Raw genomic sequence first — 17,993 nt, forward strand, 5'->3', positions numbered from 1 at the left:
TTGTAATGCTCTTTATGTAGGGCTGCCCTTGAAACAGTATATAAACATAAGCAGGTCCAAAATGCAGTGGCCAGACTGATTACAGGTACTTGGAGATACGAATATATATGCCATCACCAACTCCCTATTAGTTTCTGTGCTCAATTCAAGGTGATGTCATAACTATAAAGCCCTTACTGGTTTATGACTTCGATATTTAGTAGAACGCCTCTCCCACAAAATAGCTATCAATCCCACCCATTCCTTGCAGTTCTTGATGTTAATTTTAACACCTTGGGAGCCTAGAAAAGCCAACATTAGGAATCAAGCTATCTCTACCTGACCCCTTCCCTGTGGAATGAGCTTACAATCAAGTTTCACAAGCTGCCATCCCTCTCAGTTTTTAGGAAGCTAATTAAATCTGTGGTCACACCAGCAAAATGTTTCTGAGTTACTCCTTGTGAATTTTGCTCCCCACTTTTTTAAAGGTTCAGACAACACAGGGCTATTATCGAATCTCTCCCCCCACCCATGCTATCTCCACATCAAATCCAGCCCACTGGGAAGCTACTACTATATTTTTTCCACATTTCACCACACATTACAACTGACATCCCACTGAGTGTGTACTCAAAAACCAATTAATTTCCTTTGCATATGGCATGCGGTCTCACCTCCCTCACCTGGTATCAACTCCCTTAAATTTTTAAAATTAATTTTCAAATAGGAATATTGGTGCATTGGTATACTTTTATCAAAATGGAGCATCAGTTCCCCTACTGTCTTTTGACCACCACTGCAGTGCGCTGTGGGTTCTCCTCCATAGAGGGTAACAAAGCATAGAAATAGGAAGAAATGGCTCAGATCAGTATGTTGCCAGCAAGGGTATTTTGCTGACTCATCAATGTAGCTACACATTTTTTATGGGGGGGCTGAGAAAGGCACAAGAAAAGGAAGGGGATCTGTCCTGCTTGAGGGGTGTAGATGACCGTACCACATCTAATTCACCCTCAAAAAGCAGAACGGTTAAAAAAACATATGAACCACTATCACAATATATATGCTCCATGACCACAACACACGACTATACAGAAAGCAGAAAACATGAGAAAGAATGGGGGACATTTGTCTTGTGTGACCACAGCCTCAGTCAAAATTATAGAAAGCTGCCTTCTACTAGTGGTGAATACAGTATTCACCTGAGATGCTCAAATGGCTTTTCATTTTTGTATTTCTGTTTAAACATAGGCTCATTATTTTACCTAACAATAGGGTTTTTTGGGTACTTTATTGTATATTTTTATAGTATCTGTTACACATTGTTTTTATTCCATGGTTTTATTGTAGGTTGTGAACTGTGATGATAACACTAATAGGGCAGTACAGAAGTAAAATCAATAAATAAACAAACAAAATACAGCCAGTATCTTTGAGGGGATTAGCGAAGTGATGCTTTGCATGGTCTAATATTTTTAACAGTATAATCCTTCCTAGTGTCTATATTAAAAAAACAACATACAGTATTAAGCTAATGTGAAGCTAATGCTTTTCTCAAAAAAGAAATTCAACTTGACTGTGCCATAGAAAAGGTTCAGATGTTGATTTATGAAGTAAAACCAATTCAAAAAGAAAATTCTAGGGCAAAGAAAGTACAAATATTTAGTGAGATCTGTCAGTTGCTGCTATCTTGTGAGCATAATTGAATAATTAGAACTAATGATTAGAGCATAAGACACTAATAGTCTATGTCCATCTGTACCATCTATAACATTTCATACAAAGGAAAGATAATAATTGAAATGCTCTGGTGGGCTGAAAAACTGAATTTTCATCCAGACTGCTGAAGCATTAGGTCTGAAAATTAATGCTATCTTTTAAAAAACAAGCAAGCAAACCCAGAATATTGCCATGAATGAATATTGATCTCCTCCAGTATGACAGTCCCCATGTTCCCAAGAGAATTTCTGTAGAACAATGAAAGGTTACGTAGCATAACCTTTGTCTTCTGAGTGCCAACCTATCAGATACATTAAAAAAAAGAAATATGAAAGAAAGCTATATGGCTGTACATCTATTGTTTACTATTATTTTCTACTAGTTTTATGGGTTTTTTTCCTATGTAGCTTTCACTAGTTTTCTCTATCAGTTCTAGTACTGATGTATCCTTCAATTGCTGAATAACACAGTGTATTTTTAAAAAACACGATAAAAGCAACAACAACCTCAAGGTCATATTCCATGAAGCAGAATGTACAAATGTAAACTTGCCCGCAGAGTGAGAAATATTATAAAGCATTAAACACCTAGAGTGTAATCCCAGTGGATTAAGCAAAGCATTGCATCTATATGTCACACCTAATAATGTTGTCATTGCTGCTGTTAAAAAGGTAAGCAATTTTTAAAACCCCATTTGCCCCCCCAAAAAAATAAAGGGGGAAACTTGTTAGTTTTTGTTATACCTTACTGTTTTTATCATCACAGTGCAATGAAATACTAGAGTCTACTAAAAAAAAAGATGATTTTGTATTTATTGCTCAATTTTATGATCTGTCAATGTTCTGGCCTTGATTAAATAGCTTGGTAGAAAGAAGCAAGCACAAGGTGAAGACTGCATGCATATAATGCCTGTTTTATCTACACCAATCTGGCTGGTTTGTATCTAGTTGCTCTGGAAACTCCTTTTCATGAGGTCTGACCACAAAGCTGGAGCTAACTAAAAGCTTTGTGTGGGTCAGAGGCCAACTGGGGCTTCTGTGTGAACTCTTGTTCATGAAAGCTGTAGCAATAAGCTGGGGTAAACAGTCCTGAATAATAATCAGCATACAACAGAAGCCCTTCTGTTACCATTACTGGCCTTTGAAGAGGAACTCAGTTAATCTTCCAGTAGGAGACAATTTATTTTTGTTGTCCCCTGCTATTCAGAAAAAGCAGTTTTAAACTGACTGACATCTATAGAAGACTTTGCTATATTGAAATAAGCTGCCTTTGCCATGATAAACAACAGTGTGTTATATTCTCACTATCTGCCACATCCTTCAGTTATGCTGCAAAGTAAAAAGTTTACACATAACTTAAACTGACACGCAAACAATATGTATTACAGTATTTTCTTCCTATTCTACCTGCCATATGAATAAAACTTACCAGTAGTGATATCTGTCCTTCTTTCACAATATTTAAGATGCTCTTATTTTTTTTCACATCTTCATTTCTTTCTTCTGGACTCCCTGAGTTCTTATTGCAGTTTGTTTCCTCTTGTTTGTTTTCTGTCACAGCTGCCTGCAGTGGAAAGGTCCTTAACTGACAGTGGGACAGAGGCTTCTCCATTTTGTCAGCAAACGTCCTGTTGAGAAAGCCCTTGGTCTGAGCTTCAGGTTCATGGACCGAACCACATTTAACTAACGGCTGAGGAAACTCCAGTTCTTCCGCTAAATACTTATGCTGATCAGGGACAATAGGCTGTGCTTTCCTCAGCTGAGAGCTTTTCACAGGGGACAAAACACAAAACTGTGTCGTTCCTGTTGGTGGCTTCTCCGTATTCCCTGCGGGGCATAACTTGCCACTAAGACCATTCAGAGTTGAGTACACACTCAAAATCCGTTTCTCTGGAGCTGCCTTGGTAAAAGCAGCAAGCTGCTGGCTTGATTTGATATAAGGCACATCCAAAATTTCATCCATGTCCAGGTCATAGTGCTCCAGCTCACCAAGCAGAACTCCAGGTTCAACACACTTAGTTTTAAGGCTCTCTCCATTGCCTGGAGGTCGATCACCATTGTGAGCTACTGGTGGAGAGTCAGTGCCTTTCTTGTATTCCATCTTTTGGTTCTTTTGGTCATCACTTTCATTATTTTCAGAGCTTTCTGGTTGGTGCTTAAGGGGTGAAACTCTCTTCACCGGACGGAACTTACTATACACGTCTGCAATGCCCGCTGGTTTTTGCCCATTTCCAAGGAGTGTTGAAACTCCTGAACTCCATTTAGTGCTGGAAACTTGAAAATACATGAAACACAACTTAGAATCAACAGTTATGAATGCATTCTTATTCTGTATGCTTTGAAAAGAAAGTATCGTGGAAACATGATTATCCATAAAGTACTGTATTTTTTTAATGTGAAAAAATATATTTTGCAGTTTCCTTCTACTCTATGCACTTCACAAATATGTGAACTGTAAAACAAGTTTTAAATTAAGCTCTAACATTAATGGCATGGTTCTATGAGAAAGCCAAAACATGATAAATTGCATAACAAAGGAAGCAAAATCTGGAAAGCCATAAATAGCAAATGAAATATACGTTTTAATTTTCATTCTGTGAGAGTGAGCAGACGTTTACAACCTTATATTCTAGCTTAATCATTCAAGAGCTTAAATATCACTAACTTTTGCATTGTTTTAAAAATACATACGTTGAACAGGCAGCTCAATTTACTTGTTACAGTAGTGGAGAGAATGATATTAAATTCCTTTTCTGTAAAATTTTCTTAGACTATATAGCTGTACCCCATCATCTTGCTTGTCCTAAGGAAGCAGTAGATGGTGTAGCACTAGTAATGGTGTAATGGTAATTTTGGAAATGCAGACACTCATAATGGCAGTTTTCACAAGGCAGTGAACACCTCATAAGGAAAGTCCAAAAATATAGGTAGCTGGGCCCATCTATATCAACAAATGAGAATCAGGTTAATGATTCTGAACTACCTTCTGAAGACCAAACCATTATCAAATATTTTGCTTGCAACAATAGCCTATTCTAGGTAAAATGCATTTCCTTCTCATATACTGTGAGGACAGCAGATAAGGTCAGAGAAAACAGGAAAGCCTGAGAGGAGTGACAGATCATGTGATAATCACTGCTACTCAAAAAGTCCTAGGATTTTAACCCTGCAAACTCTTGCTCCATTACTTAAATCCAAAAGAAAACAGCAGTAGAAAGTTGCACTATGTAAATCAGAATAATGACATGGGAGGAAATGATTAATACCTTTTTGCTCCCCAAAGTCAGGAGGCATTGACTTGGTATCTTGGTTTATTTGTCCCTGAAGCTAACATGTCCCATAGTATTCTGATGGATTATTGCTATCATAGGAATTTACAGATCTTGTCAAAAGCTCACTTTATTTAATAGGGAATAATTGACAGGCAGGTTTTTTTAAAAAATCTGAGATTACATTTAACAGGCAGGATTAGTGCATACTTTATTTTATCGTGTATATTAGTGTAGCTGTATCTATCTTGCACTCAAGTATAGAGGTTTCTTTTTAAAAAAAAAACTTCATGAAACAGCTGTACTAACACTGTTATCACATTATTTAAAAAACACTACATTTTGAAAAGCATAGAAAAAAGATTTGACTTATTACCTGGATATTTTAGGAAACATTTGGAAAGCTATTACTCTTAGAATTACTGTATGTACTATTCCAACAACAAGATACAACTTAAAAAGTGTGCAACACAAAATAAAGTCACTGCATAGATTTATTTATATATTGTATATGATTCTGGGTTCAAAGGGCGACACTTTTATGTTGGTTTTATTTACATGTGAATTTTTTTCCAAGCTGTAGAGGAAAATGGATACCACATGTTTCCCAGCTGTTTCATTCTGCCTGCAACCTCTAAAGGCTTTCTACCAAAAAATAATTCTGTCCAAGTGTCAGGAAAACACTTTTTTTGACAGAGGGGTCTAGACAGTGACATGGGCATCAACATTTTGTTAGTCATCGCCTTCCTTGCACCTAAAGGATTATTTGCTTTTTCTAAAAAGAAAAAAAGGGGGAAAAAAGAAAAAAAAGGAGATTTTTTTCATTTTCTAGAATTAAAAATAAAATAAAAAATGTGGCAGACCTAAATAAATGAGATAGCCTGCCTTACCTAAAGATGCAAAATTAAATATTTCTTGAAGGCAAAGAAGAACACCCCCTTTCTTCCTTTTTCCAGTTAGCAATTTGATGATAAATTGCAGTGTTTTGGTACTGATTTATCTATGCCATAGCAATTAAAATATAGTACTGATCAACTCAGACACTAAGGGAGGTTTAGTTTACAATATGGGGAAACTGGATCCCACCTTAGTCTTGCTTGTAGCAGAACTGTTAGAACCAATGAAACTGATTAGTTATGATTAGCTTATCTCATTGATTTAGCAGTTCTAAGAATGATAAGGGTGCAACTACATAGGCATTTATCCCACTGTTTGGTCTGCTCTGGGGACAGGCTGGCTCACTTCTTTTCCTGGTGACCACACAACGTAAGTGCCAGTGTGAACCAACCTGTCCCCAGAGCATTCTTACCTGCACCTTTTTGGGTTCCTGTTTTTTAGGTGTAGGTAGGATCGCTACCCCCTTCACGGATTGCTGCCTTGTCATGGCGAAGGGGCTTGAGTAACTGAGAAGCTATGGACTATGCTGTGCAGGGACACCCAAGATGGAAAGGTCATAGTGGAGAGTTCTGATTAAATGCGATTCACCTGGAGCAGGAACTGGCAAGCCACTCCAGTATCTTTGCCAAGAAAACCCCATGAACAGAAACAAAAGGCTAAAAGATATGACGCTGGAAGATGAGCCCCTTAGGTCGGACATCCAATATGCTACTGAGGAAGAGCGAAGGACAAGTACAAGTAGCTCCACAGCTAAGGAAAGTCCGATGCTGCAAAGAAAAACACTGCATAGGAACATGGAATGTAAGATCTATGAACCTTGGGAAGCTGGATGTGGTCAAACAGGAGATGGCAATAATCAACATTGACATCCTGGGCGTCAGTGAACTAAAATGGACGGGAATGGGTGAATTCAATTCAGACAATTATCAAATTACTAATGTGGGCAAGAATCCCATAGAAGAAATGGAGTAGCCATCATAGTCAACAAAAGAGTGGGAAAAGCTGTATTGGGATACAATATGAAAAATGATAGAATGATTTCAATATGAATCCAAGGCAGACCTTTCAACATCACAGTCATCCAAGTTTATGCACCAACCACCGATGCTGAAGAGGCTGAAATTGACCAATTCTAGGAAGACTTACAACCCCTTCTAGAACTGACACCAAAGAAAGATGTTCTTCTCATTATAGGGGACTGGAATGCTAAAGTAGGGAGTCAAGAGATAAAAGGAACAACAGATAAGTTTGGCCTTGGAGTTCCAAATGAAGCAGGGCAAAGGCTAATAGAGTTTTGTCAAGAGAACAAGCTGGCCATCAGAAACACTCTTTTCCAACAACACAAGAGGCAACTCTACACATGAACATCATGAGATGGGCAATACCAAAACTATTTAAAATCTTAAAAGATGACGCTGTTAAGGTGCTACACTCATATGCCAGCGAGTTTGGAAAACTCAGCAGTGGCAAGATGATTGGAAAAGATCAGTCCACAGCCCAATCCCAAAGAAGGGCAGTGCCAAAGAATGCTCCACCTACCATACAATTGCACTCATTTCACATGCTAGCAAGGTTATGCTCAAAATCCTACAAAGTAGGCTTCAGCAGTATGTGGACCGAGAACTCTCAGAAGTACAAGCTGGATTTCAAAGGGCAGAGGAACTAGAGACCAAATTGCTAACATACAGTGAATTATAGAGAAAGCCAGAGAGTTCCAGAAAAACATCTACTTCTGCTTCATTGACTACGCAAAAGCCTTTGACTGTGTGGACCACAGCAAACTATGGCAAGTTCTTAAAGAAATGGGAGTGCCTTACCACCTTATCTGTCTCCTGAGAAATCTCTATGTGGAACAGGAAGCAACAGTTAGAACTGGATATGGAACAACTGATTGGTTCAAAATTGGGAAAGGAGTACGACAAGGCTGTATATAGTCCCCCAGCCTATTTAACTTATATGCAGAATACATCATGTGAAAGGAAGGACTGGATAAATCCCAAGCCAGAATTAAGATTGCCAGAAGAAATATCAGCAACCTCAGATATGCAGATGATACCACTCTGATGGCAGAAAGCGAGGAGGAATTAAAGGACCTCTTAATGAGGGTGAAAAAGGAGAGTGCCAAAAATGGTCTGAAGCTCAACATCAAAAAAACTAAGACCATGTCCACTGGTCCCATCACCTCCTGGCAAATAGAAGGGGAAGATCTGGAGGCAGTGACAGATTTTACTTTCTTGGGTTCTATGATCATTGCAGATGGCGACAGCAGCCATGAAATTAAAAGATGCCTGCTTCTTTGGAGGAAAGCAATGACAAATCTAGACAGCATCTTAAAAAGCAGAGACATCACCTTGGCGACAAAGGTCCGCATAGCCAAAGCTATGGAAGTGAGAGCTGGACCATAAAGACGGCTGACCGGCGAAGAATTGATAATTTTGAACTGTGGTGCTGGAGGAGACTCTTGAGAGTCCCCCGGACTGCAAAGAGAACGAACCTATCCATTTTGACGGAAATCAACCCTGGGTGCTCATTGGAAGGACAGATCCTGAAGCTGAGGCTCCAATACTTTGGCCCTCTGATGAGAAGACTCCCTGGAAAAAACCCTGATGTTGGGAAAGTGTGAAGGCAAGAGGAGAAGGGGACGACAGAGGATGAGATGGTTGGACAATGTTATTGAAGAGACTAATGTGAATTTGACCAAACTCCAGGAGGCAGTGGAAGACAGGGGGGCCTGGTATGCTCTGGTTCATGGGGTCACGAAGAGTCGGACATGATGTAACGACTAAACAACAGGATCACTCCATTTTGGTTCATTTCCAGCACATGTGATCAGTAGGACTGAACCAAAACTGGACAGCTTGCCATCAGTTCCCGATCTCCTTTCAATTTCTCAATATCATTAAGTCACTTAAGAAGGCAGCTTAGCTACTTCACGATGCTAGGAAATTAAAAACGGTCTCTGCTTCTTGATGGAGGGGAGAGGAATGAAGCACAGTTTGTTTCAAAGCCTATCAAGGAAGCACCAATGCACTGTACGTTTTAGATGTTTTTTTAATTGAAACCTAACTGCAGGAAGGAGGAAGAGGCAAGAAGGAACAAAAATGTTGTTGTTTGTTGTTCTCTCCACCACCACCACCCCTTTTAAAGGGAGGCAGGCCAAATAGAGCTGCTCGAGAAGCGTGAGTCATGTGGATACAAGGATCACACCAAATGGCACACAACAACTCTATGTGACCTTAAATAACCCTATTTAGCCCACTCTAGTTGAACCATGTAGCCAAGCCCTAAGTCTGTATCAATGTTCCCTCTAATTTTCAATCTCGCTGAGCAGGGCTCTATGACTCATGTGTGCGACTTTGCCTGCTTGTGTGATTCCCCCCTCCGTATGGGGTTCTGTCGTGAACAGAACCAAAGGGGCTGAAAACTATCGCCATCAGTGCATGGAGGAGGAGGAAGGCTGTGTGGAGGGGGTTGTGCAGGTGTGCCCCTTAGAAAGGACCTTGGTCTGGATCCAATTCACTTGTTGCAATTCAGTATTTAAGTTGCAGCTAGAGTAGGTCCACTGAATCAATGGAACTTACAAAGATGACTCACCAAACCCCAACTGATTCAATGGATCTACTGTAGTTTCAAGCTTACTACTGGACTTCAGTCAAAGGGAATTCAGATGCCATGATACTCAGGAATTTTTCAATAAGGCAAGAATAAGGCATCTGATCAATTCTAATGTAAAAAGGACCTGCTCACCAAACCTTCAGTTTGTGCTTTGTTTATTATAATGTCAGAATCTGATGCTCTGGCTTGCTTGTCTCTAGAGTCAGACAAAACCATATCCTGGGTGGAAATTTCAGATGTCACAATCAGTCTATCACCCAACCTATCAAACACAGTTGGAAGTTCTGCTACCTTTCCCGAGATACCTGTACTTGTGACATCAGTGCTAGTGCAAACTATCCTGCCACTCCAAAAGGGAAGAAACATGCTGCCCACTCCCAGGCACTTAAAAAAGCAATTAATTATTTAATTATTTAATTATTTAATTATTTAATTATTTAATTAACTAATTAATTAATTAAAATATTTTTATTCCAAATTTCTCCTTAAAAAGAACCCAAGGCAGCTTACTCATGTGTGTGTGTGTGTGTGTGAGAGAGAGACAGAGAGAGAGAGGAGGACGATGAGGACAAGGAAGAAGAAGAAGGTGGTAATGGTGGAAGCATAACCAGAACTGCCTTCTAGCCACTGCCTGCCTTCTGTATACTGTGGCTTCACTTTGGCTGGCTATTTTAAATGATGTTAGTCTCAAGAGTCCTTAGACAAAGGCATTATGGGAAGGCATGACTGTCAAAAAATCTCCTGTTACAGGCATTTTTTTTTGCTCACCCCTTCCCATAACACCTTGGCCAAGAGAACCCTCATCCTGCCCTTCACATAGTTGACTGAGAAGCAACTGGTCTATAAAGAAGAGGAGGTGTCGGGCAGAAGAAAGAACTTCCCTCAGGCAGTAGTGAGTGGGTGGTGACCCTGCTGCCACCCCAAACACCTTACCATTTGATCGCCACACTGAGCCTGTATGACATCTGAATGTGGCAAATGTATTCAGTTGCTTATTTAGATTTCATATCTTGAATTGTACTAGTGATTTGGAGTGAAATCACTACCTTGATTCATTTTCACAGCAGAATTATGAATTGCCATCCTAATAGGTAGGGATTTGCCTGAAAAAGGGGGTCTTGTACCTTCCTAACATGCACATTGAGACATTTATTATGGCATAAGCTATAATGAACTAGAGACCTTTTTTGTTAAATGCACAGACAGTTATTCTCAGCCAGCAAGATTATACACATGGGTATAGAGGGGGAAAACTATGTAAGCAGTGCAGTCAGATAGATGTGAAATGAGGAAGTCTGGGAAAATTAGGTTAAACCTTAATCGTGCACAAAATAACCAATTCAGAGCAGCAGTAATTTATGATGACTGATGAAATGAGTTTAATGTCTATACAAATATAATGAAGGGTTATAATTAGACTGAAACTTCAGCTAAATAGTGTCATTTGGACAAGAAAACCTATGGGAAAGCTGGTGCTTTCCTTCCACTCATCTTTACTGCAGTTCATGATCTCTGGTTTGCCTTTCCTTCCTTTTGCATGAAAAGACCCAATTGGGAAAGGTAAAACTATAGAGGTCAACTAATCCCCACCATCACCAGCATTGTGGCCACCTCAAATAAATCACCTCTTCTTTTTTTAACCAGGCGTTTTAAAAGCTTCCAATGGCTCCAACAGATTTTTTAAAAAATTAAATGGGAAAAATTTCAGGTCAAGTGTTTGCTGTATATGTATGAATCGATATCTATTAGTGTGTTTTTATGTGTGCATATGTGTATGCAAATGTTGCCTGCATGCCTACAGCCAATGTAGCTCTTAGGCTCAAAACGTTTCTTCATTCTTGGCATAGGGATCTTGTTTTATACTTTTATGCTCGTATAAATCCCATAAGAAAGGCTTTCTTCTGAGACAGTGACTGGCCCAATAAACGTTTAGTCCAAGCCTCCCTGATCCTCATGCAATGCTCTAACTATTGTAACACAATTGACTGGGGACGTACCCAGAAGTCCAATGCATGAATAGTCCAACGAAAGCTAGCTGACCTAAGCTAATACTTAAAATATTGGCAGAATATCGGCATGGTTCCAGAACATACACAGAGTACAAGCCGGGCAGCAAAGCAACAGATGAGCATAGCAGTCTCCTCAGAACTAAGCTACGTGGTTTCCTTCTCACTTATATCTAGCGTCAGATTCTTCAAATGGGATGCTCCAATCAGGTGTTGAATTGCTCGAATTTTCTAAGAAGAGAGTAATTTATCCAAAGTAACTTTTCACCTCCTTCTTTCTTCTTACAGCTAAAACTATTCCATGTTAATTAATTCTATACCATATTCTATTTAAAACACTATTAACATTTATGACAGAAATTACAACTTTTATTAAAATTATTTATCTTAGACTAACAGTAATTGGAAAAAAAAACAAAAGCCATCGTAAAGGACACTTTGGTAACTTTTATTTACATGAATAATCTTATAAAACCTTAAAATATAATAAACATACATAATAACAGTTTTACCTATGTGCAATTAAAATACAGTAAGCTTAAAAGTTGATAAAAAGAAAATGAAATTTTTTTTTGGGTAGGTACAAATGATGTGTTGTAACAAAAAAAGAGGAGCTGTTGAAAAGGCAATCACGATGCTAATACTGTATTAATAATTTATGACAGTAATCTAGACCATTTATTTTCAGTAAAGTGTTCATAAGGATTTTAAGGACTCTTATTCAAAAATAAATGTTATACAGTATTCATAAAAGTAAGATACTGTAAATAACAAAGGTGAAACGGTGTTAGATTAGCCTAAGCCTATTGTTTTTATGAAAAGGTGAATAGAAGCTGGATTATGGCTGCATAGTCTATAGTTTAATACTTTATTACTAGTATTTATGAAAAACTAATAAAAGAGTGAATTTGTGTTAAATTACAGGGTGAACTTGTATTAAATTACAGGCGTTTGTTATGTTCAAATAATGGTAACACTTTGTTACATTATCTTAGCCTATGAGTTTTGCTGGCTAGGTCTTGACTAAACTTAATCTACCCTAGTGTAAACTAGCTTGAACGTAGCCTGATTTTATTTAGTTTATTTGTTATAAATCTTTTTAAAGGTGCTTTACTTTTTCAAAAGGGATTTTTAAAAAAACTTCTCCGAAAGTAGACCTAAAATTGATTGATATTGCTTGATAATCCAGTTACACAAGAGGACTGACCTCTATGAGCCACTTGATAAAAGGTTCCAAGTTCCTCTAAGAATTGGTGAACAATTCTGTAATTGATGATGGCAGTATTAAAATATTGCATTATAAAGATGATGCTGGCCACAAATTAGTAGACAAGTGTTATCAGTTCAAAGAATATTTGCATCCCAGAACACAGAAGAAAATTTGCCATCTAAAACACAATGCACATATGGTGTTCAACTTATTTGTGAGCTACACCTACCCTGTTTTCCCAAAAATAATACCTAACCTGAAAATAAGCCTGAGTATGATTTTTCAGGATGCTCATAATACAAGCCCTACCCCCAAAATAAGCCCTAGTTAAGTGAAACCCTGCCCTCCACCACAGTGCAGCATTGTGCAGCAACCAGAAGATGACATGACTATAAAATAAAACATCCCATGAAAATAAACCCTAATAGGTTTTTTGGAGCAAAAATTAATATAAGACCCTGTCTTATTTTCAGGGAAACACGGTAGATGAAGTGTTCTCCAATATCACTATTGTGCTTAATCTGTACTTGACAATGCCTATCATGATCTGTGATTCAGAAAGGCATTTTTCAGAGTTGTCCTTTATAAAGAACCAATTTCAGTCTAGCTGGAAAAAACAGAAAAAAGAGTATTTTGTAAAATGTGTTTCATGTTGAATGCATTCTCATAGGTGTCTAAAATAAAAAATTACATTGATTGTGATCTTTTCTGTTTCATCATTCTAAGATGCATCCTGCACGTATTTAACATTTCCCTAATGTTCATCCCCCATAGGAAACTTTTATTAACACCAGTAACTTTGATGTGAAATAAATCAAGTACAGCAATTTTACATAGGAACTTCAATATAATGGTTAATTTTTTAAAAAATTGTGTTGATCTGTCACGAAACAACCACATTGAAGAAGGTAATAGTGGTTACTCAGACCATGTTGCTGGTTGTGAAGGGATCCCCATAACAGTTCAAGCTTCAGGGCCCCCAAAATGTAAGTCCTTCATTGCTCATCTGCCATGAAGTTTTAGGATTCATATATTTTTTTCTGAACTGCACAGCCTGAGAGATTACCACTGAAAACCTGGTATTTGTTTGAGTTTTTAGTGGTCTAATAAAGGTATCACCTGCTCTTATTTATTTATATTTATATTTCTGTAAGGACCACTGAGCCTTTCTTCTATTTTTTTTTTCATTTTCTAAGGCTCCCAATATACTGAAAAAAATTAAAAAGCCAAAAAAATAGGCCCTATAGATAGCCAATAATCCAAAGATATTACTTAGGCAGTTCTTCGTGACTGAACAATCATAGGTAAAGGCAAAGGTTCCCCTTGACAATTTTTGTCCAGTAGTGTTCAACTCTAAGCGGCGGTGCTCATCCTCGTTTCCAAGCCACAGAGCCAGCGTTTTGTCCGAAGACAATCTTCTGTGGTCACATGACCAGTGCGACTTAGACACGGAACGCTGTTACCTTCCCACCGAGGTGGTCCCTATTTATCTACTTGCATTTGCATGCTTTCGAACCGCTAGGTTGGCGGGAGCTGGGACAAGTGACGGGCACTCACTCCGTTGTGTGGATTCGATCTTACGACTGCTTGGTCTTCTGACCCTGCAGCACAGGCTTCTGCGGTTTAGCCCGCAGGGCCACCACGTCCCTTTGAACAATCATACTTGGAAACTAATCCTGAGTTTATATCTGAAGATCAATCATTTAAAAAAAGCAATCTAATTCACAAACTACAGAAAATGCAAAAAGCTACTGCTATGATTAAAGGTGCATGATAATTATACCTCTGATACTGTGTGGCAGAGCAAATCAACATTTTAAAGGCATTTGTAAAAATGGGGGCAGCCCAAGCAAAACATGGTAACTTTTAAATTGAGCTTCAGATCAACGTCAGCTGGGAGTGCTCCGCACTGAGTTGCAAGGGGCAGAAGCACTCCAAATTCATATAAATTCTTTAGGGATTAACAGGATTAACAATCCAGTACCTTCCAGCTCCACAGACATGTACCTGAGTGTGCACAGTTAATTGGAAACACATTTCTTCTAGGCATTTTGATTACTTTGTGCCCCACCCCCCTTGCAATAAATACCTAGAGAACTTAAATTTTATCTACAGTTACCATTCTAGTTTTGGGAACTGAGAATGGCCTTTAATTAAAGCCTTGACCCATAGATTTATAGAAACACCCCCCCCCAAGTGATAGATATTTTTGGTACACTTGATCATGTGGCTCCAGTGACATCTTGCCTTCAAGTACTTCTCGAATGAAAACAGGAACACTTGCGTTCTTTTAAAAGCCTTATTCTCAAGCCAGGAAGTCTCTGCCCATTAAGAGATATCACGAAGGGTCCTTGAGCTTGCCTACTGTATTCGTATATTTTGAAAAGCCTAACTTGCAATGGCTAGTAAACTAATTCCCTTCCTCAGGTTCATATGTTTACAAGAATATATAACATATCTGCTTGTATATATTGCTAAAGCCCTGAAACATTCAGCAACAAGTATTAGAGCCCTGTTCTGTCAGCATGGGGAGCATCCGAATAAGGATGATGGTGAGGAAATATTAACCCACCACAACCCACTCTTGCTGTAATTATAGAAAATGCAAGAGGATGAAAAGGAGGACACTGCCATATCCAGGCAGTTTTTCCATGGGAGTTAAAAGACCAATGGCGGTGCTGGTTCTGGCTCATGTGGAGAGGCAAACCAGCGTCGGCAGCCTGCCTCTCTTTAGACTGTGATGTCTCTGTGATTAAAGTGATGGAGGAATGAGTGAGGGGTAGCGTGCTGTTCTTGCGGTATGTGGGCTCCACATGCTTTCTGCCTGACTGAATAGGTTTTTACTTAGATAGGTGTTTGTGTGAGTCATGGAGTGCTGTACATGGGTGTACAAAAGTAATAAAACTCCAAATTTTTTAACAATTGGAAAACAGGAAAAAAGCAAGGAAAGTGCTTTATTTGCTGCACGTATTAAAAAACAGAGACAGTCCCTGATAACCGGAGATGGACAGTACACAGGTCCACATATTGCAATAATGTGTAGGGCTATTCCCTACAGTTCTCATTCTTGGAGGAATGTCAAGATGGTGACAATGAGCAACTCCTCGCTATTGTCCTAGAATGCTCTTTGTGGGTTCACAAAGGCATTCCTTGATTGCATTTGGACACAATAGACAATAATTACCACAATAGAAATGAGCCTCATTTTCTTCTTGGCCTCATAAATTCTTGGCACCTCTTCTCTTGTGTCATAGCTCTAAGCCACTGGGGAACTTCTCTTTCCATTTATTAACTGCATCTTCAGTTGTCAACTGAATTGTCAACTGTGGTTAGTTTTAACTATTGTTTGTTGACAGAAGCATGCTTTATCTGTCACTGCCTGAAATTCACTTGTTTCATAGATTACAGAATTAAGGTTAAACGTAGTTTTATTGGGATCCCTTTTGAAAGCACAGATAAGCTTCAGTTAATTTAAAAAAGGGAGAAAAAAATTGAACCATCTCCCTGCAGAAAAAGAAAAGAATAATGATAATGCTAAAGGGGGGGGGGGAGGAGTTGTGTGAGACCAGAACGAGGTCACCCTTGTTGCAGTCTCCAAAAAACAGTGAGGATGTTTTGGAGAAAATTCTGCAAAGCTGCCTATTTCCAGGGGAGTATGAGAAAGTCAATTGTGTCAAAATGTTCCTAGAAAAAAATGTGTTCTGAGAGACATTTTAGCTCAGTCCCAGCTGCTGATCTTCAGGGTCCAGTGCCTTCCCCAGACCCTCCCAAACACTACATTTTGGAGGTGTGGTAGTGGTGGTTTTCTCTGTTGCAGTACACTGTTTAACACAGGTCTTTTCCCATATTTGCTACAAGGATTGCACATCTTTTCCTGTAAGCCTTGTAGCAAATATGAAGGATAGCAGCACTGTGTTTAACCCCAAGAAAAAGATGAGGCTACTGCTGTGCTATAACTTGCTGCCTGTTTTCCAAAAGCTTTATTCCCACAAGAAAAAGGCTCCCATTTTTCTTCCTCATTCTCAAGGTCCATCAAAGTATGTTTGAGTGATATTCTGGAACTCACCGCAAAGCTGCAACATGCGGGAATTGTTTTTATGATTTTCTTTCTCTTTTCCTGTTGCACATCTTTTCAACACTCTGCAGTTTCCCTGGCTGCCCACCCTTCTTGACCCGAAGAAGCTCTGTGGGAGGAATCACCTGAGGTAATCTTCCCATGGGCATTAGTGGAAGTGTGAGCAGCTGGGGAGGCTTCCAGATGCATAGATTTGAAATACATGATAGGATGAGCTCTTCATCCATGAAGCATTTCTCCAAAATTCTTCCTCTTATGAAACTCATTTTAAAAGAAATTACTTTTCTATCAAATTGAACAAGAATAGTCAACATTCTCATGGAAGACCTTTTCAGCACACCTCTGATTTATATTAGTACGGAGCAATTTTTGTGTATAAAAACCTGCATCAGAGTTGAAAAGACATGTCAATTTGTTAGTTTTTAATAATTACTTCAAAAGGGACCAAATGCCATCAAGCTTTAACTTGTTCTCATTGATACACAGAGGCATAAATAAACCTCATTGTGTAATAAGTTAGTATTTAGAGATGGGGACAAATCAGGAAAATGGTGATTTGTCGCGATTTGTCATTCGTCAAAGTTGATGAATGGACAAACCAATGAAGCACCCAATTTTAGTGACAATTGAAAATATTCATCAATTCATTGTTAAAACACAAAAAACTCATAGCACTGAAAAGTAATCCACTTTGGATTAAAAAACCACGGAGACTTCACATCTCCTTTCCAATCCCACCTCCTAAGAACACCTTCCACCCTTCACTTCCAGCTCCACTTATTTGGACGGCAGAATTAAGCAGCTATAGTAAGATCCTTCATGCACTCCACTGAAACTTGACAGGACAAAGGCCACACACTAGCCCTTGAGGAATGTAGTTTGTCTAGGTATCATTTGCAATGTCAGTTTGGATGCAAAAGTGACTTTCCCAAAGCACCACTAGAGCCTTGCATGTTCCAGATATACAGCTGTGCTACTGTCAAAGTGAGAGTCTCCATCTCCTGGCTTTGCTCGCCTTTATTATTATTATTATTATTATTATTATTATTATTATTATTATTATTATTATTATTATTATTATTATTATTATTATTATTATTATTATTATTATTATCCATTAGAGTGGTACTACTTACCTGCGCAAACCAGGTTAGTTAGAATTTCTGTGGAGGGGAGAGATTCAGCAGAGAGAATAACCGGGAGGGGGGGAGGGATGAGCTAGGACAG

At 38.7% G+C, this 17,993-nt stretch overlaps 1 protein-coding gene across 16 annotated transcripts in view; it reads right to left on the bottom strand.

Moving 5' to 3' along the window:
- The window catches only part of SNCAIP (synuclein alpha interacting protein), a 150,393-nt gene that overhangs the window by 42,287 nt on the left and 90,113 nt on the right, over window positions 1-17,993 (bottom strand). For 10 of the 16 annotated variants that reach the window (XM_078386228.1, XM_078386229.1, XM_020803621.3 and 7 more), the window contains one exon: window positions 3,124-3,968. The exons of the other annotated variants lie outside the window; for them this stretch is intronic. In XM_078386228.1, the coding sequence (XP_078242354.1) occupies window positions 3,124-3,968 (845 nt within the window). The remainder of the gene's footprint in view (window positions 1-3,123; window positions 3,969-17,993) is intronic. 16 annotated transcript variants of the gene reach the window in all.

Source organism: Pogona vitticeps, chromosome 2 (assembly GCF_051106095.1).
Source record: "Pogona vitticeps strain Pit_001003342236 chromosome 2, PviZW2.1, whole genome shotgun sequence".
NCBI lineage: Eukaryota > Metazoa > Chordata > Lepidosauria > Squamata > Agamidae > Pogona > Pogona vitticeps.